General features: G+C 43.6%; 2 protein-coding genes across 3 annotated transcripts in view; one reads left to right on the top strand and one right to left on the bottom strand.

Moving 5' to 3' along the window:
* rtf2 (replication termination factor 2) overlaps positions 1-21,388 on the bottom strand; it is a 158,407-nt gene that overhangs the window by 42,306 nt on the left and 94,713 nt on the right. The gene's annotated exons all lie outside the window — the stretch shown is intronic.
* gcnt7 (glucosaminyl (N-acetyl) transferase family member 7) overlaps positions 20,756-21,388 on the top strand; it is a 39,243-nt gene continuing 38,610 nt past the window's right edge. The window contains exon 1 of one of the 2 annotated variants that reach the window (XM_068000729.1): positions 20,756-21,087. In XM_068000729.1, coding sequence (XP_067856830.1) covers positions 21,012-21,087 — 76 coding nt within the window. In that variant the 5' untranslated portion in view covers positions 20,756-21,011. The remainder of the gene's footprint in view (positions 21,088-21,388) is intronic. The other variant, XM_068000728.1, reaches the window with a different exon arrangement.

Raw genomic sequence — 21,388 nt, 5'->3', positions numbered from 1 at the left:
CCCTGCCAACAGGATGAGATTTCAGTTCATTTTCTGTTTGTTAGATTTCCCAGTTCATTGCCTTCCTGGGGTCCTTTTCCATTGAGGGAGGGATGTCCTGATCCTGGGATCTGCTACGTTGGCAGTCTGCACAGGGCAAGGTGACTGCTATAGGACCAGAATGCCTGGGAGATCCCAGCTAAATTGCGGGGGTGGGGGGAGATTAATGTGCTGCAGATCACTGTCCGGGACCTCCTCCCACTGTGCGCTGCAGCTGCTAACGTGTGGTGCTGGGGGTAGGGTAGGGTAGGGGGCTGTTAGCAGTTCATCAGTATCTGATGTACTGATGGAGTAGGGTTGCCAACTCTGTTTGGAGGCATTCCTGGGGGTTTGATCATGTGATGTTCTGATCACATGTCAGACCACATGACATCTACGTAACCATCTTATAAAGGTTGGATCCCCTGTAGTTGAGAATCTTTGTGTGTGTGTTTGTGCCAGCAGCTGTTGTGAGAAGTTCCAAGAACCAGGAGCCACCCATGAGCAGGCGAAGAGGGGAAACCGAGGGCGGGGAACAGGAGAAACCATTCTCCTCATCTCTCACCCCGAGCCCCCATTTCTCAGTTTCCATCTCTCTCCCCGAGCCCCCATTCTCCAATCTCCATCTCTCTCCCTGAGCCCCCATTCTCCAATCTCCATCTCTCTCCCTGAGCCCCCATTCCCCATCTCTCTCTGAGGCCCCATTCCCAGTCTCCCTCTCCCCGAGCCACAGTCGTCTTCTTCTCCCCCCTCCAAGCCTCATTCCCCAGTCTCCCTTTCCCGAGTCTCCCTCCCCCCATCCCGAGCCTCATTCCCCAGTCTCCCTCCCCCCATCCCGAGCCTCATTCCCCAGTCTCCCTCTTCCCACGAGCCCCCAGTCTCCCTCTTCCCCGAAGCCCTCATTCCCCAGTTTCCCTCTTCCCACGAGCCCAGTCCCCAGTCTCCCTCTTCCCCGAAGCCCTCATTCCCCAATTTCCCTCTCCTCTCTTCCCCCTTTCCCTCCCATCTCGAACCCCCCCCGCGATTTCAGACCCCCCCCCCCGACCCCTGCAATTTCAGTGCCCGATTCGCGACTCCTCCCCCCCACCCCTCTCCCCAGGCCGGCAGTGCCTGGCTTTTGTGGAATGGGGAGTTCTTTACCCAGCATCCATAGCGGCAGAGAAACCGCTCTATCCCTGGGATTGAGCCGAGCAAGCATTCAATCCCAGAGACAGAGCGGTTTTCTCTGCCGCTATGAATGCTGAGTGAAGAAATTTCCATTCCACAAAAGCATTTCTTCCGCCTCACACTTACCTGCGTGTCCCGTATTTTAAGTTGTAGACTTGGTGCATTGAAAGCTGTCTGTAATTCATAATTTGCGAGTGTCTGTGGTTTCAAGGTGCAGCTTGTATCCATTACAATGTAAGTTATTTGGGACTGTCAATAAGTGTCTGTTTTTTGCAGGCGTCTGTCTTTTGGGAGTCTGCGTTTGTACAGGTTTCACTGTAACTACTTGTTACTCTCCCATCCATTGCCAGGTGGAGTTGTCGTGTGAAGAATGTGTATATTTGAAGGATGAAGATGGCCTTAACAAGATAGTTAATTTATTGTTCTTCAATCCACATTCATCATAGGAACAGGAGTAGGCCATTCAACCCCTCAAGTCTGTTCTGCCATTCAACTAGATCATGGCTGATCTGTACCTCAACTCCATTTACCCACCTTTGCTCTATATCCCTCGATACCCTTACCTAACAAAAATCTGTCAATCTCGGTCTTGGAAATTTCAATTGACTCAGCAGAGTTCCAGATTTCTACTACACCAAAGTAGTGTAACTTAGGAGGAGGCAGCCCCCTGAAATGGAGTTGTAACATCAGCAGACGGGACAGTTCTGCCAAAGACATTATCGTGCGCAGCTGCCAGGATCAAGGGGAAATGTTCAGCTAACGTGTGAGGATTATTCCCGAAAATGTTATCAATTGGAAGTTTAATACAGACATGTCTAAGAAGTAGCTTTACAAAAGGTGCATTGATCTTCAATCCATCCTATAGCCATGCTACCTGTAAGATGATAATCATATAAATTATCCATTTCGTTATCCTCTGTTTGGTTACTGCTTTATCTTGGGTTGTTGCTCCATTAACAAAAAATATTTATTTTGCTGGCTATACTTCTTACATCACTCACTTTTAAAAAAAATAATGATTCTTTCCCGCTTCCTGTTTGGAACTGCCATTGAGGTCCATAAAAGTGGTGTTTGTGACCAGCGTAAATAAATTGCTAGTTGCCAGTTAGCTTGATATGCCTTTTCATTAATCTCTTATTTGTTTTATTGACTGTTAGTGAAGTTCTAAGCAAAAACTGATTTTTATTCATTTTCTCCATCTTCCAGGAATTTATTTTCTTTGTGTATATATCCTAATAAGGTCACTACATATTTTTTACCTGGGTACACAAGTCCATTTGTCCCAATTCAACAACGTCACAATGAGCAGAAGACACAAGCATTTAGTTAGGGACAATAAATTGATTCATTGGTGCAAATTTGGTAAACAAGTGATTCCGCTGAACTAATCAAGCTGTATTCTATTCCTGTGGAGGATCGTTAAATGAAAAGAATCACCTTTACAAAAAAAAACTGCTATTAACTTTTCGCTAATGCTGGTTAATCTGTTTTTGGATAGTTGGAAATGATCAGGGTAGAATAAATAATCAGTGCTTTCTATCTATAATTAACCACTTTTCATTCACATCTACTTTCTTGCTGAGATTAACGCAGACAAGGATTTTGAATTTTTGGTTTCAAGTCTCAGAAATAGGGGAAATCATTATGCACTGTGTGACTGTTTCTTACTGAACTTGAGTGAGGAGAAATTCCTTGTTCTACTAATGAATGCACACTGCTTGTTATATAGTTTCTCATGTCAGCAATTCTGAAAAATGACAGGGTAGATGGGTGCTCCAAAATTATATGTAAACAAACCAGTTTCAACAGAGACCTACACAAAGCAGGGTTGTGACAAGATTGACTGATATGTTTGAAGCAGAGTGGAAAATAATTTATTCTACATCTACACCTAACCCTTGCTGTTCTTGATCCAGGAGTTCAGAGCAGAGGGAACTTAACTCTGCTTCTAAATCGTGCTTTAACCTAATTTGGGAGTGCTCAACTAGGCAACGTTAAGGCTCTTCCAGTATTGTTATCTCTGGAGTCACTCAAGGAGCTATCCTTGGTTCACCTCCTCCAACTCACCTACGTGGTTCGCCTTGGCAGCCCTCATATCCGCTCCATCACCAAGAGTGCCTACTTCCACCTCCGTAACATTGCCCATCTCCACCCCTGCCTCAAGTCATCTGCTGCTGAAACCCTCATCCACGCCTTTGATACGTCTAGACTCAACTAAGCTCTCCTGGCCGGCCTCCCATCTTGCATCCTGCGTAAACTTGAGCTCATCCAAAACTCTGCTGCCTGTATCACCTATCGCCCCTGGGCTCGTTGGCCTACATTGGCTCCCAGTCCGGCAACACCTCGATTTTAATATTCTCATTCTTGTTTTCATGCCTCGCCCCTCCCTGTCTCTGTAACCTCCTCCAGCGCTAAAACTCTCCAAAATCTCTGCGCTTTTCCAATTCTGGCCTCTTGCGCATCCCCAATTTTCTTCACTCCACCATTGGCAACCGTACCTAGTTCTGGAATTCTCTCCCTAAAACTCTACCCTCCTTTAAGATGCTCCTTAAAACTTACTTCTTTAACCAAGCTTTTGGTCACCTGTCCTAATATCTGCTTATGTGACTCGGTGTCAAATTTTGTTTGATAACGCTCCTGTGAAGCGCCTTGGGATGTTTTACTATGTTAAAGGTGCTGTATAAATGTAAGTTGTTGGCAACATCATACATAGACATGGGGTTGACTTCCACATGCACATTAACAAACCCCAGTTCTATCTCTCTACCATCTTTCTCGATCCCTCCACTGTCTCTGTGCTGTCAAACTGCTTGTCCCACATCCAGTCTTGAATAGGTTGCAATATCCTCCATCTAAACAATAGGACGACTGAAATTATTAGTGTAGAAACTCTTCTAGGCCAATTATCGGGCCCAGAATTGGCGTTGCAATGGGACAACGCACCTAATCAAGTGGGCGCAATTGGGAGGCAAAATTGGGTCAGGGGACCTCATTATCATTAAACAGATGGACTGCCAGCACTACTAGCACTATTGATTGGCAGCTCTCCTAATATTGGACGACCCTGATGCTATTTAAAGGCATCCTGCTCCTCGTGAAGGAGGTGCACTTTGGCTGGAGGCAACTGGAAGACAACTTCTGAACATGGCTGGCCAAGGAGAAACTTCAAGGGCCCCCTGCTTCCTGGATGCAGGATTGGAGTTCTTCATGGAGCAGATCGGCTCCAATTCTTGTTGCAATAAGTGACATAGGCAGTGACTGCCTGCCTGCTGAAGCTCAGACTTCTCATACACTGCTCCTTGGTCATGTTGAGGTAAGACATTCTGTTGAGAATCACCCGCCACTGGTGTGGCAGCCTCAATGGTGGCATGGCGGGAGACTCAGCAATGGTGATGCCATTAAAGGTCAAAGGGCATTGGCAGGGCTTTCTCTTATTCAAGACTGTCATTACCTGGCACTCGTGGCACGAATGTTACCTGCCAGTTGTTAGCCCAAGCTTGGATGTTATTCAGGTCCTGCTGTAGGCTGGCACAGGCTGCTTGAGACTTGTGAATGGAGTATAACACTGTGGAATCATTAACCAACAGCTCCACTCCAGATCTTATGATGGCAGAAGTTGGTTGGGCCCAGGAGTTTTCTCTGAGAATTTCCTGCAGCGATGTCCTGGGGTTGCGACGATTGGCCTTTGGAAACCACAACCATCTTCCTTTGCATCAGGTATGACTCCAGCCACTGGAGAGTTTTCCCTTTGACCCCCACTGACTTCAGTTTCGCTAAGGCTCCTTGGTTCCATATTTGGTGAAATGCAGCCTTGATGTCAAGGGTAACTCATCTCATCCACACCAGCTCCTGGTCCAATTTCTCAAATTTAAAATCCTCATGTTCAAATCCCTCTAAGTCCTCGCCACTCTCTAACTCTGTGACCTCCTCCGGCAATACAACCCTCCTGAACTTTGTTCGTCTGACTCTGGCCTCCTGTGCATCCCTCCTCCCCTTCACCTAATCACTGGCAGCTGCATCTTCAGCTGTAATTTTTTTTTAAATTCGTTCACGGGATGTGGGCGTCGCTGGCAAGGCCGGCATTTATTGCCCATCCCTAATTGCCCTCGAGAAGGTGGTGGTGAGCCGCCTTCTTGAACCGCTGCAGTCCGTGTGGTGACGGTTCTCCCACAGTGCTGTTAGGAAGGGAGTTCCAGGATTTTGACCCAGCGACAATGAAGGAACGGCGATATATTTCCAAGTCGGGATGGTGTGTGACTTGGAGGGGAACATGCAGGTGGTGTTGTTCCCATGCGCCTGCTGCCCTTGTCCTTCGAGGTGGTAGAGGTCGCGGGTTTGGGAGGTGCTGTCGAAGAAGCCTTGGCGAGTTGCTGCAGTGCATCCTGTGGATGGTGCACACTGCAGCCACAGTGCGCCGGTGGTGAAGGGAGTGAATGTTTAGGGTGGTGGATGGGGTGCCAATCAAGCGGGCTGCTTTATCTTGGATGGTGTCGAGCTTCTTGAGTGTTGTTGGAGCTGCACTCATCCAGGCAAGTGGAGAGTATTCCATCACACTCCTGACTTGTGCCTTGTAGATGGTGGAAAGGCTTTGGGGAGTCAGGAGGTGAGTCACTCGCCGCAGAATACCCAGCCTCTGACCTGCTCTCGTAGCCACGGTATTTATATGGCTGGTCCAGTTGTTTCTGGTCAATGGTGACCCCCAGGATGTTGATGGTGGGGGATTCGGCGATGGTAATGCCGTTGAATGTCAAGGGGAGGTGGTTAGACTCTCTCTTGTTGGAGATGGTCATTGCCTGGCACTTATCTGGCGCGAATGTTACTTGCCACTTATGAGCCCAAGCCTGGATGTTTTCCAGGTCTTGCTGCATGCAGGCACGGACTGCTTCATTATCTATGGGGTTGCGAATGGAACTGAACACTGTGCAGTCATCAGCGAACATCCCCATTTCTGACCTTATGATGGAGGGAAGGTCATTGATGAAGCAGCTGAAGATGGTTGGGCCTAGGACACTGCCCTGAGGAACTCCTGCAGCAATGTCCTGGGGCTGAGATGATTGGCCTCCAACAACCACTACCATATTTAAGGTGCTATATAAATGCAAGTTATTGATTGTTGTTATTTCTGTTCTAGCTAGCATCTGGCTGTAAAGAACCAACTCGCTAAATCTAAATTTCCAATCAGGCCAAAGCCTGCCTTTTGCAAACCTTGTTGGAACTAACCTCTTAACATGTGTCCCTTTGTTCTGTTTCTCTGTGTGTTCATAGGAAGTAAGGGGAGGATGTCCCTCCAACTTCTCCCCCAACCAGGGGGTTGGCCAGTAGGCTCGTCAATTATACTAGCTACCTCTTCCTTCCCCATCCCCAAAGAGTGGATTGTCAGCAAACGAGCCCATTCTGGGTATGTATGCCTCCTGTACTTCCCAGCTTCAAATGCAAATGCCCAAATGGAGTCTGAGATGAGCCAATGAATTACTTATTGATCTTTTCATTATGGATAACTTCTTCAATGCCTAACTCATCAACCTATCAATATGTCTCAGTATCTGCAGCATTAGGAGGATTTTAAACCTGTGAGAACTCACTCTAATTGGAAACACACACTTAAAATATGTGGAAATTGGGAACTCTCCACCAAAAAACCGTTGATGCTACATAAACTGAAAATTTCAAAACTGAGGTTGACAGATTTTTGTTAGGCAAGGGTATTAAGAGTTACAGAACTAAGGCTGGCAGAGATAAGATATAGATCAGTCATGATCTAAATGGATGGCGGAACAGGCTCGAGGTTTGGAAAGGCCTGCTCCTGTTCCTATGTTCCTAAATGTAACTCATTCCCAAATCCTACTCCATAGAAAAATGGCCTAAAAATCCCAAAACACATTTATGCTCCTGGAAAATGTTTTCTATACATCAGTAATAAGTAAAACTATAGCTGTCATTCCACCTCACACATGTCATGTAGTACACCAGCTTTGTTGCAGCTTGCATTTATCAGCATACTTCAGTTCTGATAACATCTTAAATTTCAAAACTAGAACATGCCTACTGCCACACAAAGATATCAACCAGACTACACACAGTTATTAACCAGGTTACACACACACATCAAAAGAACGTCTTTAAAAATCATTTTATACAATACAACAGTAGTACCTGGATTTTGTTTTTTTTACAGAATATTTCTGTAATGTTAGATTCAGCATATAAGGGGCTAACTCCCAAGGCTGCACAATGCATTTTTTTCTTAATAGTAAGCTAACAGCATAGAGGCAAGCTGGCTACAACAGTGATTTGAGGTGTTCAGTTATTCAAAGGGAGAATTCTGGAGTAGAATCTCAAACATTTCAGGCTATTCAAGGATAGCATCTGAGGGTCCAGGTCTATTTGCAGAGCAGAGGACTTAGCTGGGCCGATATATGGGAGTCTTCTGCTCAAACATCAAAAGCATATTAACTATGATTGAAAGTTCAGTGATCCAAGCACACCCCCCCCCCCCCACCTATCTCAGAGACTTCTGGGGGGGGGGGGCAGCAGTTCACACAAAGTGGCTCTCTTTCTCGCTCTGAGACACAGAACGGCTTGCGATCTCACAGCAGCAGCAAAAAAACTATCTGCGTTATAAATCTTAACCAGCTTTGCTTCAAAAGCTTAAGCTAGAGAAGGTAAGCCCATCTTTAGAGAGACAGCAAGTTGAGTCTTTATTCGCAGAATTATAGAATGATATAGCACAGGAGGCCATTTGGCCCATCGTGCCTGTGCCTGCTCTTTGGTAGAGCTATCCAATTAGTCCCACTCCCCTGCTCTTTCCCCATAGCCCTGGAAATTTTTTCCCCTTCAAGTATTTATCCAATTCCCTTTCGAAAGTTACCACTGAATCTGCTTCCACCGCCCTTTCAGGCAGTGCATTCCAGATCATAACAACTCGCTGCGTAAAAAAATGTTTCCTCATGTCGCCTCTGGTTCTTTTGACGATCACCTTAAATCTGTGTCCTCTGGTTAGCGACCCATCTGCCACTGAAAACAGTTTCTTCTTACTCTATCAAAATCCGTCATGATTTTGAGCATCTTTACTAAATCTCCCCTTAACCTTCTCTGTTCTAAGGAGAACAACCCCAGCTTCTCCAGTCTCTCCACATAACTGAAGTCCCTCATCCCTGGCACCATTCTAGTAAATCTCTTCTGCACCCTAAGGGCTTGACATGCATCCTAAAGTGTGGTGCCCAGAACTGAACACGACACTCCAGCTGAGGCCTAACCAGTGTTTTATAAAGGTTTAGCATAACTTTCTTGCTTTTGTACTCTATGCCTCTATTAATAAAGCCCAGGATTACACATGCTTTTTTTAAAAAAAAGCCATCTCAACTTGTCCTGCCGCCTTCAAAGATTTGTGTACATACACCCTCAGGTCTCTCTGTTCCTGCACTCCCTTTAAAATTCTACCATTTAGTTTATATTGCCTCTCCTCATTCTTCCTACCAAACAAATCACTTCACACTTTTCTGCACTAAATTTCATCTGCCACGTGTCTGCCCATTTCACCAGTCTATGTCCTCCTGAAGTCTGTTACTATCTTCCTCATTGTTTACTACATTTTCAAGTCCAGGTCATTAATATATATCAAAAAGAGCAGTTGTCCTGGGGAACTCCACTGTATACTTCCCTCCATGTCTGAAAAACAACCGTTCACCATTACTCTTTGGTTTCTGTCCCTTAGCCAATTTCATATCCACGCTGCCGCTGTCCCTTTAATCCCATGGGCTTTGATTTTGCTAACAAGTCTATTATGTGGTACTTTATCAAATGCCTTTTGAAAGTCCATATACACATCAACCACACTACCCTCATCAACCCTCTCCGTTACTTCAAAGAACTCAATCAAGTTAGTCAAACACAATTTGCCTTTAACAAATCTGTGCTGACTTTCATTTCTTAACCTATACTTTTCCAAGTGTCAATTAATTTTGTCCTGGATTGTTGTCTCTATAAGTTTCCCACCGACGTTAGGCTGATTGGCCTGTAATTCCTGGGTTTATCCCTCTCCCCTTTTTTGAACAGGGGCATAACATTTCTAATCCTCCAGTCCCCGGGCACCACCCCCATATCTAAGGAGGATTGGAAGATTGTGACCACAGTCTTCAAAATTTCCACCCTTACTTCCCTCAGTAACCTAGGATGCATCCCATCCAGACCAGGTGACCTTTCTACTTTGAGTACTGCCAACCTTTTTAAGTATCTATTTTTATCCTATCCAATATCCCTACTACCTCCTCCTTTACTGCAACATTGGCAGCATCCTCTTCTCTAATGAAGACAGATGCAAAGTATTCATTTACTACCTCAGCCATGATCTCTGCCTTCACAAGATGATCTCCTTTTTGATCCCTAATCGGTCCCATCCTTCCTTTGACCACCCTTTTACTATTTATATGTTTATAAAAGACTTTTGGGTTCCCTTTTATGTTAGCTGCTAATCTATTCTCACACTCTCTCTTTGTCCCTTTTTTAGATTGCCTCTGTACTTTCTGTATTCAGCTTGGTTCTCGACTGTATTATGAACCTTACATTTGTCATAAACCTCCTATTTCTGTTTCTTTTAATCTCTATATCTTTAGTCAGCTAGGGAGCTCTAGCTTTGGATGCCCTTCCTTTTCCCCTTGTGGGAATGTGCCTACTCTGTACTTGAACCATTTCCTCTTTGAAGGCCTCCCATTGTTCAATTACTATTTTGCCTACCAATTTTTGATTTCAATCCACCTGGACAAGATCCCTTTTCAACTCACTGAAATTAGCCCTCCTCCAGTTCAGTATTTTTACATTTGATTGTTCCATGTCTGATTCCATAACTATTCGAAACCTGATGATATTATGATCACTGTTCCCCAAATGCTCACCCACTGAAACATGCTCCACTTCATTCCCCAGAACTAGATCCAGCACTGTTTCCTTCCTCGTTGGGCTGAAAATACACTGATCAAGAAAGTTCTCTTGTATACATTTCAGGAATTCCTCCCCCTTTACACTGTTACTATCTCAATCTATATTAAGATAATTAAAGTCCCCCAATGTTATACTCCTCTCACTACTCTATTGTTCTTGCATGCAAATTTGCTCCTCCATCGCCTTCCCATTATTTGGTAGCCTATAGTGTACACCCAGTAGTGTAATAGCTCCTCTATTGTTCCTTAATTCTGTCTTTGACCCCTCAACTACATCATCCCTTTCCAGTGATATAATAGTTACTTTTTTATTGTTTTTCATAACCAAGGAGTATAGGGAAATAGTTTGACCTTACTGTAAAAACTGTATGAAAACTATACTGCTCATTCTTGTATTTAAATGAATAAACCAGTTATTGTCTGAAGCTATACCTCCTATAGGTAATGTGTTCTCTCAGTCCAGCTTCTGTAAAGTGAGGTAAATTCACATGGCAACACATGATATTTCAATAGCTAGTACATGGAGTAAAGATTCTCTGTTATAATCCCTGGGACATGCTATCGTTTAACAAGATATTAGACAGGAAAAAAGACGCACTATATGGTTCACTTATGGGAGTGAACACTGACCGAGAAAATATCGAGCCAAAAATCCAAAAGCTGTAACAACTACAGTAAGAATTACAGCCCAGGATGTTGGGCAGCATTTTCTCTTTGGGATGTGGGATTTTTTCTTTTATTCCCCCTGATGTCATCAACTTATTTTCATACCCTTTTGCTCTTTTAATGTCTTTTCATTGTTTCATTGAGGTGATTCTTCAAACATCATCTGCCAGTTTTCAACTCTTTACAGTTTTGAAAAAAGCTAGTTCGGGCGTTCTACCCATTATCTCTTCTTCCCCCCATTTTGTTCAGTTTCATTAAAGGGCTCACTCATTTTCCAGCTGTGATGCAGGGTCCATACCCAAAACATTAACTTGCCTTTTCTGCCAAAGGCACTGAAGGACCTGCTGTGTATTTTTAGCACTTTCTGTTTTTATTTAAGTTAAGTATTAACTTTCACAACACCTGTTTTGCTGGTGCTAATTTGTTACTGTAGATGGAAAAGTTTTTTGTTTTTAACCTGTCACTGGGAGATTATTGTCCTTGGTTCAAGGACACAATGACATTAAACTCACTTCAATATTTAATTCCTTACAGTTGACTGTTTTCACTTCAGAAGAATGGTATTTCCCCAGGGCTAAAAGTAAAACTATTCAAATTTGAGTAGAAAATGGTTTATTCCATGGTTCAGAATCTGACCTTTCTGGATGCCTGGACAGAGGGAACACTCACTCTTGGGAGTTATCCTTTTTAACATCCCATGTAATACTTTTGTACTTGGTAAAGAGGCTGAAATGAGGTCACCATAGATGATCTTAAACCGTAAAGCAAGTCTTATCATTTATCACTGAAAATAATTAAATAGAGGGCATGAATAAAGATTATGAATTCACTTAGTTTCAACTACAATGGTATCTACTGATACTTTAGTAGATCACAATTTTTTTTTAAAAAGAGAAAACAACACAAATAGAATACCATGCCACCAATAATAAATTTAACACACTTTATTGTGGCAATCTTACTGAAAATTTCCAAGCTATCACAAAAAAAGTAATATTTTATTCTCCTCACCAGTTCTCTCCCTTGAAGGCAGTAACCATCATTGTGTCTGATTCTATAGGTCTACTACCCTAAATGACCATTCTTCATGTGTGAGCCTAGACCGCAAACTATTGCAGAGACAATAACAACCACGCCCAATCTTGCCCTCACCCAACATCAGTACAACTGCACTTTCCAGCAGGGGTCATGGGATAGCTATCAGGAGCAGGAACTATGGCTGATTCTTTTTTTAAATAAGTATATGTTAACTGTGAATTGTAAAGTGAAGGGTTAGTTGAGAAAATTGGGTTCTAAACCAGAAACGGATCATAAATCTATATATCATATGGAACAGAGAAGATTGAGAGGAGATTTGACAGAAGTATTTCAAATCATGAAGTGTCTAGACAGAATAGATAGAGAGAAACTGTTCCCATTGGCGGAAGGGTCAAGAACCAGAGGACATAGGTTTAAGATGATTGGCAAAAGAACCAAAGGTGACATGAGGAAAAACTTTTTTACACAGCGAGTAGTTAGGATCTGGAATGCACTGCCCGAGGGGGTGGTGGAGGCAGATTCAATCATGGCCTTCAAAACGGAACTGGGTAAGTACTTGAAAGGAAAAAATCTGCAGAGCTACAGGGATAGGGTAGGGGAGTGGGCCTAGCTGGACTGCTCTTGCATAGAGCCGACATGGACTCGACGAATGGCCTCCTCCCGTGCTGTAACCTTTCTATAATTCAAGATTCTTGTATCCATATATGGCATGTACTTCCCCCATTCACAAATGCTACTACTTGTTACACTTTGTCAACTTCCTATGTAAGCATTTATAATAGGAAATCCTATGTAAACATTCTATATTGGGAAAATCTTAAAGATATCATTGCACTTCGTTGATGAACCAATCAAATCACTCAAAATACTTTTGAAAAAAAATCCTATGCCTTTTTTCCTCATTGACTGAACTTTCAACATCCAAAGTAAGGTTTTAAATAAAATGAAAAATTCAAAAAATAGTATTTCACAATAATGTGATTAAACTTATCCATTGAATTGTCTTTTGCATTTAGTATCTTCACTAAAGTTTAGAGAACAAGGCCTCAGCCTCTTTCAAAAGCCTGGACTTAGAATGGCTATTTTTGCCCAGAGTGGTGACGCTGTAAATTGAAGGCAAACCCTGCGATCTAAAGCCTGTGCATTGTACACAATTTCCCAAATGCACAAGTTGCATTTAAGCTAGCCAAATAATAGAATACTTCTCTCTCAATTTCTAATAAAATATATTTAGATGTTTTTCCAAAGAAAAGCTAGAGGTCAAATTTCACAGAGATTCTGTCTGTGTGTGAGAGCTAAAAACATGGCAGCTGTACAGATTACACACCTTTTGCAACTTTGTTTATACTCTAATTTCAGAGAGCTGAGAGAGAGAGAGAGAGAGAGAGACACTCACACTCTCTCATTCCTCATGATAATGAGCATTTTTTTTTAAAGTTGAATTTTGAAAACAAACAAATCCTTTTATCACCTCAATTTTGTCGATTTTTTAGAAAATGTAAACATTCTCATTACTGACACCCGTAACAGAACGAGAGGCACAGCCAGAGATAGGGCTGGGCAGACAGCGACAGATAGAGAGATGGAGACTTACAGGAACCAATCACAAAAGACCAAATTTAATGGAAAGTTAAAATTAGTGCTACCAGACCCAAGATGTCCCTACTTCCACCCAATGCTACATGATGATGTGAGCCCTTCCCCTCTACTGACTGACACTAAAGCCCCAATATTTACAGGGTGGCGGCGGACGGGTTGTAGCGGCCGGGCAACTCGGAAATGTGGGTAACCCAGAGGATCTGCCGAATTTAACGGTAGGATTTAAATTTTTAAAATATTTTTGTTCTGTTCCCCAGCTGGCAGCCAGCCAGATTGAGAGGCTGGCTGGCTAGCTGCCGTGCGGGAACTGCCCGGAGCACGGGGGTGGGGGAACATGATTCTGAAGCTGGGAGGATCGGAGGAGGTCGACCAATCGCAACGTGGGGGTGGGACTGGGGGGATGATTGTGGTGATCCGAACGCGTGGAGTGAGAAGCAGGTTTGCTTGTTGGGCCAGAGGGAAACACTCCTGCTCCTCCTGGCCCACAAATAGTGCTGGAAAAGACTTCCTGCTGGTTCTGTTAAATTTAAAAGCCTGCTAAAATTTGAGGCATGCAGCCTAATTAAAATATTTAAGTTCCGGACCCGCCTCTGGAAAGCAGATTAGTCAACCGCCCCCCAAGCCCATCTCCGTTAAAATCGAAAGTGGGCACATTAGAGGTGGGTTTCAGATCTTCTTAATTTTACACACATATACATACATACATATATGTATATTTATTATTGTCCGGGTTCAGCATCAGCGGTCTCTCCCATATTCCTTGTGATCAGGAGTTTACTTTTATTGCCCAATATCTAGTCATACAATGGCGTGATCTAAGGTCGTAAGAACAAAACTGCCTTGTTATATGAACTGGATACTGCAATCTCACATGTGCCTGCATGTGTACTTCTCCAATCTTCCTAACACTGGACTAATTTACAAGACAAAGCTAAAAATAAGTCAACACACTGGTTTATTGTACAGTTATTAAGTGAACATACAGAGTAAGCAAATTTGGCAAGTTGACTTGATGCACGTTAATCTTCAGCAATTCAGGGGCTGGTCAGCATTTATTGACAAAAATTAGCATAAATCATACCCTTTCTCTTCAGTACTGCTGAACCTCCCTTTCCTGGTCCCCACCCCCTCCCAATTCTCCGGTCAGAGTCTGCATTGCTCCCAGTGACCCTCCCATTCCCAGTGTCCACTGCTAATGGACTAGATCAGGGGCCCATCTCTCAACACTGCTAATGATAGTGATCTCAGCCATTCTATACTGTAGATGGCAACCCTTGTGAGAACAGGAGCTCCAACCTAAGTATACAGCAGACAGAATCACTGACATTAGCGGCAGGAAGTGGCGTTGAGTGGGGGGGGGGGGGGGAAAGAGAAGCACACCTGGTCTCATCCATTAGCAGCTGGACTCAGGTAGGAGTGGAGCTGGAAATGGATGACAATAAAGGTAAAATAGATGGTAACGAAAGGGGCCAATAGAAAGGGGCAATGCCAACAAATGTAAGGAGAGAGAATGGGGTAATGGATTGCGATGGGAGAATGAACAGCATTCAGTGGGAAATGGATGGCAATTGAGGCAAGAGGAGAGGGGAGGGGAAGGACAATGCATGGTAATGAAAGAGGGAGAAGGGGTCAAAGAAAGGGAATGGGAAGGCAAAAAAGCTGGGAGCAACGGTTTGGATAGACAGGAATGGAAATGTCAGCGTTAATGGGAGCAGTAGAGAGAGATAGAGATTGAGTTTATCAACACTAATAGGAGGGGGAGAAGTGTGCAAACTTGAATGGAAGGCTGGAAATGAGTACCTGTTTAATCTGGGTTGGAGGGGGAGAAAAGATTGACTTGAGGGGGAGAGAGTATGAACTGGGAGTGCTAGAAGAGGCAACAGCATCTCAGTGAAAGGATACTGGGTCAGGCCCTGGGGGCTAGAATGCCTTTGTAAACTTGGGAGGGGCACTTTGAATGTAGGAGTCACTTTTGGAAAGTGATGACCTGGTTGACCCGTTGAAAATGCAAATGTCAGTTTGTCCTTTTTTAAAAAATATTAAAAATCTGTAATTTGTGACATTTTAAAAGTGTTTAAAATGCAAAATGATCTGAGGGGGGGGGAAAACACATCCCCGGACCCCTTAGAAACGTACCACCAATCCTGGGCCTTCAACATTTGGATATCCCCCACAGGCTTTCACGTACTTAATTTTTTCACCCTCCAATGTGTGAAGGAATGTTGCTACCACTTAAATTACAAAGCCTGCGTAACTGTTGACATGCATCAGATTCATAAACAGGGCCATTCTTGAGGCAACAGCTGTTGGTCAGTTTTTGCTAGTTTTCCAGGCTGGCATGTATGTAACTTTGGTGTTATCACGAGCTGCACCAGACCTGTGATGGGCGTTGGCAGCGTGTGCTTACTGGGCAATTTTAATGATGTGGAGATGCCAGTGATGGACTGGGGTGGACAAATGTAAGGAATCTTACAACACCAGGTTATAGTGCAACAATTTTATTTTAAAATCACAAGCTTTTGGATAAAGCTTGTGATTTTAAAATAAAATTGTTGGACTATAACCTGGTGTTGTAAGATTCCTTACAATTGGGCAGTTTTAACAATCTGAAGGGTTACACCCCAGCAGCTATGATTCAAGCCTGGGCCTTCCCTGCTTATCACAGTTGCAACACAAACACTGGAGATGTTTTTGGGTAGGGAGCCAAATCAAATGGAAGCAAAACGTCAGAAACAATTTGACATCGAGCCACATAAAGCGAATTAGGACAGGTGACAAAAAGCTTGGTCAAGGAGGTAGATTTTAAGGAGGAAAGAGGGAGGTGGAGAGGTTTAGAGAGAGAACTCCAGAGCTTACGGCCTAGGCATCTGAAGGCATGTCTGCCAATAGTGGAGCGATGAAAATCAGGGATCCACAAGAGGCCAGAATTGGAGAAACGTAGAGATCTCAGATGGTCGTAGGGCTGGAGGAGATTGCAGAGATGGGGAGGGGCGAGGCCATGGAAGAATTTGAACACAAGGATGAGAATTTTAAAATCGAGGTGGTTGCTGGACCAGGAGCCAATGCAGGTCAGTAAGCACAAAGATGATAGGTGAATGGGACTTGGTGCAAGTTAGGATACAGGCAGCAGAGCTTTGGATGAGCTTAAGTTTATGGAGGGTGTTAAGTGGGAGGCCGGCAAGGGGAGCATTGGAAAGTCAGTCTGGAGATAACAAAAGTGTGGATGAGGGTTTCAGCAGCAGATGGACTGAGGCAGGGGTGGAGGCAGGCGATATGACAGAGGTGGAAGTAGTTGGTGATGGAGAGGATATGGAGTCAGCAGCTCAGCTCAGGGTCAAATAGGACACTGAGGTTAAGAGTAGTCTGGTTCAGCCTGAGACAGTGGCCAGGGAAAGGGATGGAGTTGGTGGCGAGGGAACAGAGTTGGTTGCAGGGACTGAACACAATGGCCTTGGTCTTCCCAATATTTAGTTGGAGAGACTGGAGAAGCTGGGGTTGTTCTCCTTAGAACAGAGAAGGTTAAGGGGAGATTTGATAGAGGTGTTCAAAATCACGAAGGGTTTTGATAGAGTAAATCAGAAGAAACTGTTTCCAGTGGCAGAAGGGTTGGTAACCAGGTGACCGTCAAAAGAGCCAGAGGCAACATGAGGAAACATTTTTTTACGCAATGAATTGTAATGATCTGGAACACACTGCCTGAAATGGCGGTGGAAGCAGATTCAATAGTAACTTTCAAAAGGGAATTGGACAAATACTTGAAGGGAAAAATTTTACAGGGCTACGGGGAAAGAGCAGTGGAGTGGGACAGCTTTTCCAAAGAGCCGGCAAAGGCACAATGGGCCAAATGGCCTCCTCCTGTGCTATACCTACTACGAAACAACAAAGAATCCAGATTGTAATTTTGAAACTCTAACTCACTATGTGTGCACGTTTTGCATGAATTTTGCAAGCAGCCAGTTCTTGCAGCGAAGATAGTACTGTAGACATTTCATAGAATCATTGAAAGGTTACAGCACAGAAGGAGGCCATTCACCCCATCGGGTCCGTGCCAGCTCTATGCAAGAGCAATCCAGCTAGTCCCACTCCCCCGTCCTATCCCCGTAGCCCTGCAAATCTTTTCCTTTCAAGTACTTATCCAGTTCCCTTTTGAAGGTCATGATTGAATCTGCCTCCACCACCCCCTCGGGCAGTGCATTCCAGATCCTAACCACTTGCTGTATAAAAAAGTTTCTCCTCATGTCACCTTTGGTTATTTTGCCAATCACCTTTGATTCTATGTCCTCTGGTCCTTGACCCTTCCGCCAATGGGAACAGTTCCTCTCAATCTACTCTGTCTAGACCCCTCATGATTTTGAATACCTCTATCAAATTCCTCACAGTACTCTCTGTTTCCAGGAGAACAATCCCAGCTTCTCCAGTCTATCCACGTAACTGAAGTCCCTCATCCCTGGAATCATTCGAGTAAATCTCTTCTGCACCCTCTCTTAAGGCCTTCACATCTTTCCTAAAGTGTGGTGCCCAGAACTGGACACAATACTCCAGTTCTGGCCGAACCTGTGTTTTATAAAGGTTCATCATGACTTCCATACTTTTCTACTCCATGCCTCTATTTATAAAGCCCAGGATCTCGTTTGCTTTTTTAACCGTTTTCTCAACCTGCCCTGCCACCTTAAACAATTTGTGCATATATACCCCCAGATCTCTCTGTTCCTGTACCCCTTTTAGAATCGTGCCCTCTAGTTTATATTACCTCTCCTCGTTCTTCCTACCAAAATGTATCACTTTGCGTTAAATTTTATCCGCCACGTGTCCGCCCATGCCACCAGCCTGTCTGTATCCTCTTGAAGTCTATTATTATCCTCCTCACTGTTTACTACCCTTCCAAGTTTTGTGTCATCTGCAAATTTTGAAATTGTGCCCTGTACACCCAAGTCCATGTCATTAATATATATCAAGAAAAGCAGTGGTCCCAGCACCGACCCCTGGGGATCACCACTGTACAGCTCGCTTCAGTCCGAAAAACCAGCGTTCACTACTACTCTCTGTTTCCTGTCACGTAGCCAATTCTGTATCCATGTTGCTACTTCCCCCTTTATTCCATGAGTCACAATCTTGATGATAAGCCTGCCATGCGGCACTTTATCAAACACCTTTTGAAAGTCCATATACGCCACATCAACTGCATTGCCCTCATGTACCCTCTCTGTTACCTGATCAAAAAACTCCTATCAGGTTAGTTAAACATGATTTGCCTGTAACAATCCATGCTGGTTTCCCTAATCAATCCACACTCGTCCAAGTGACTGTTAATTCTGTCCCGGATTATCGTTTCTAAAAGTTTCCCCACCACTGAGGTTAAACTGACAGGCCTATAGTTGCTGGGTGTATCCTTAAGCCCTTTTTTGAACAAGGGTGTAACTTCTGCAATTCTCCATTGCGTTTGGAAGATTATGGCCAGTTTCTCCACAATTTTCCCCCGTACTTCCCTTAGCAACCTAGGATGCATCCCATCCTGACTGGGTGACTTTTCTGCTTTAAGTACAGCTAGTCTTTCGAGTACCTCTTTTTATCAATTTTTAGCCCATCCAGTATCTCAACTATATCTTCCTTTACTGAGACTCTGGCAGCATCATCTTCCTTGGTAAAGTCAGATGCCATATCAGAGCAGCAGGCACATGGGAACACCACCTGCACATTCCCCTTCAAGTCACACACCATCCCGACTTGGAAATATGTCACCGTTCCTTCATTGTCGCTGGGTCAAAATCCTAGAACTTCCTACCTAACCGCACATGGGCTACAGCGGTTCAAGAAAGTGGCTCACCACCACCTTCACAAAGGCAATTGGGGATGGGCAATAAATGCTGGCCTTGTCAGCGAAGACCACATCCCATGAACTAATTTAAAAAAGTACTCATTTAGTACTTCGGCCATCCCTTCTGCCTCCATGAGTAGATCTCCTTCATGGTCCCTAATCGGCCTCACCCCTCCTCTTACTACCCGTTTACGGTTTACATGCCTATTTTGGATTCCGTTTTATGTTGGCCGCCAGTCTAATCTCAGACTCTCTCTTTGTCTCTCTTACTTCCTTTTTCACTTCCCCTGAACTTTCTATATTCTGCCTGGTTCTGACTTGTGTTATCAACCTGACATCTGTCATATGTCCCTTTTTTCCATTTCATCTTACTCACTATCTAGGCTTTGGACAGACAGCAGCAGTAATAAGGTTGTGCTGATCCCTACTAATTAATTTCTGTTACACAGAGTAGTTAAACATTAACACTGCTGCCAGCTTTCTCCAATGTTTTTATACCATTTTGTATCAATATTTTCACAGGCTTACTTGTTAATCCATTCAAGAATTCAAGGTTTTTTTTCCAGTTAGTATTGAGAATTTATTTCCAACAGTAGATTTCCTCTTTTCCGTTCCACTCATTGTTTTATCACTAAAGTAGAAGTTGAAGATATTCCTCTTTCAATTGCTTTTGATTAGAATTCCCAATAATAAAAATGAAAGAACTGCTCTTAAATCAATATAGATCCAGCTCAGTGACAAGTTTCACCCCTGCTTGGTATTGTGATTTCATTTGACATCTGCACAGTGCTTCACAACAGCCCGCTGTGGTCTTTACCGTTATTAAACATGCTCCTCGTTCACCAGTCTCCAACCTAATGCACAGTAAAATGGGGCCCTCATGGAAACATAAACCAAGGTGCACGGAGTAGGATAGTCCCAACCATAGTTTCAAACAAGGAGAAGATGAGGTAAATCAGAAAGCAGCGATTACGTGACATCATGTGAGTTTTTAAAAGGTTTGATTATAGGAGGAAGGGAAAACAAGTTAAAAGTAGGGGATAAAGCAGAGTTATGACTCCAGCACAGTGAGGATGTATGGAGGAAAGTGTGGCGAGGCACTTTCACGTTTGCCGCTTTTGTCGTTCAGATTGCAGGAGGCCGACATCCTCGCATTTACACTGCTGAAGCCAGCATCCTTAACACGACAGCAGAATCAGAAGCTCACAAAAATGTAGAACCAGATAAAAGAAGCAGGGAGCCAGAGCAGAGACGTTGATCTCCCGTAGTCTAGACGGCAGAGGCGTCAAGTACGTTAAGATAGCATGTATTGGGTTTTGACGCGAGGAGAGTTCAGAGGAGCACTAACTACAGTAGTATCAGCAGAACAGAGCGAATACGGCAGCTGGAGGTGAGAGAAGAATCATAAGCTCCTTTGTAGCATGTCCAGTTTTTCTTTACAAAAGCAAACTGCTGCTAGCCTCAATCTAATCAATAAACATCATGTTAGTTACGCAGCCAGTACTGAAGGTAATTGAACTGATATCAACGACGGCAGCCAATCCGTATTGTGCTTAAAAACTCCTCCCCTTTCTGAGCAAATTCATAAAATCAACAAACTGCCGATGTGGTCTCCATCTGCCAGCTCCTCGGACTCATTCTTCAGAGCTTGATTAAACATGCTCAGGGACGGGCAGCTTTGTTAGCAACAAAATCATCTTTTCTAAGCTGAACTGCAGCATGTGGTTGATGTGTGAAAGCAGTGAGAGTCTGTGGATTCACATTAAACTCAAATGCTTTACCAGAATGGTGCTACACGGAACGACAAAACACAAAGTTTGCTGTCATTTCACGTTATTGTGATGCAAGGTAAGGTTTAAATTCTTAAATTCAGTATTTAAAATTCATCAGTCTCCATCTCTGAAAGCTGAGATGCTTCCTAAAACTATAAAGACATTGAAATGATCAAATGAGAATGTTGTACGTTAGAAAGTACTAAAAGCAGCACTTATTGCTCTGTCTATGCTAAGGAAGTAAAAATCAGTCCAAAAAACATTCCATTCACAATCAAACTGAAATGTAACACAAAGGTTAACAACCTGTCTTTCACGCTAGATTTGTCACTGATATAAATGTACTGGGATAGAAAATGAGAGATTTAAAAAAAACT

The sequence above is a fragment of the Heptranchias perlo genome, chromosome 19 (assembly GCF_035084215.1).
Source record: "Heptranchias perlo isolate sHepPer1 chromosome 19, sHepPer1.hap1, whole genome shotgun sequence".
Lineage (NCBI taxonomy): Eukaryota > Metazoa > Chordata > Chondrichthyes > Hexanchiformes > Hexanchidae > Heptranchias > Heptranchias perlo.
Note: the sequence above shows the minus strand (reverse complement) of the source record. Positions and strands in the feature narration are given on the sequence as shown.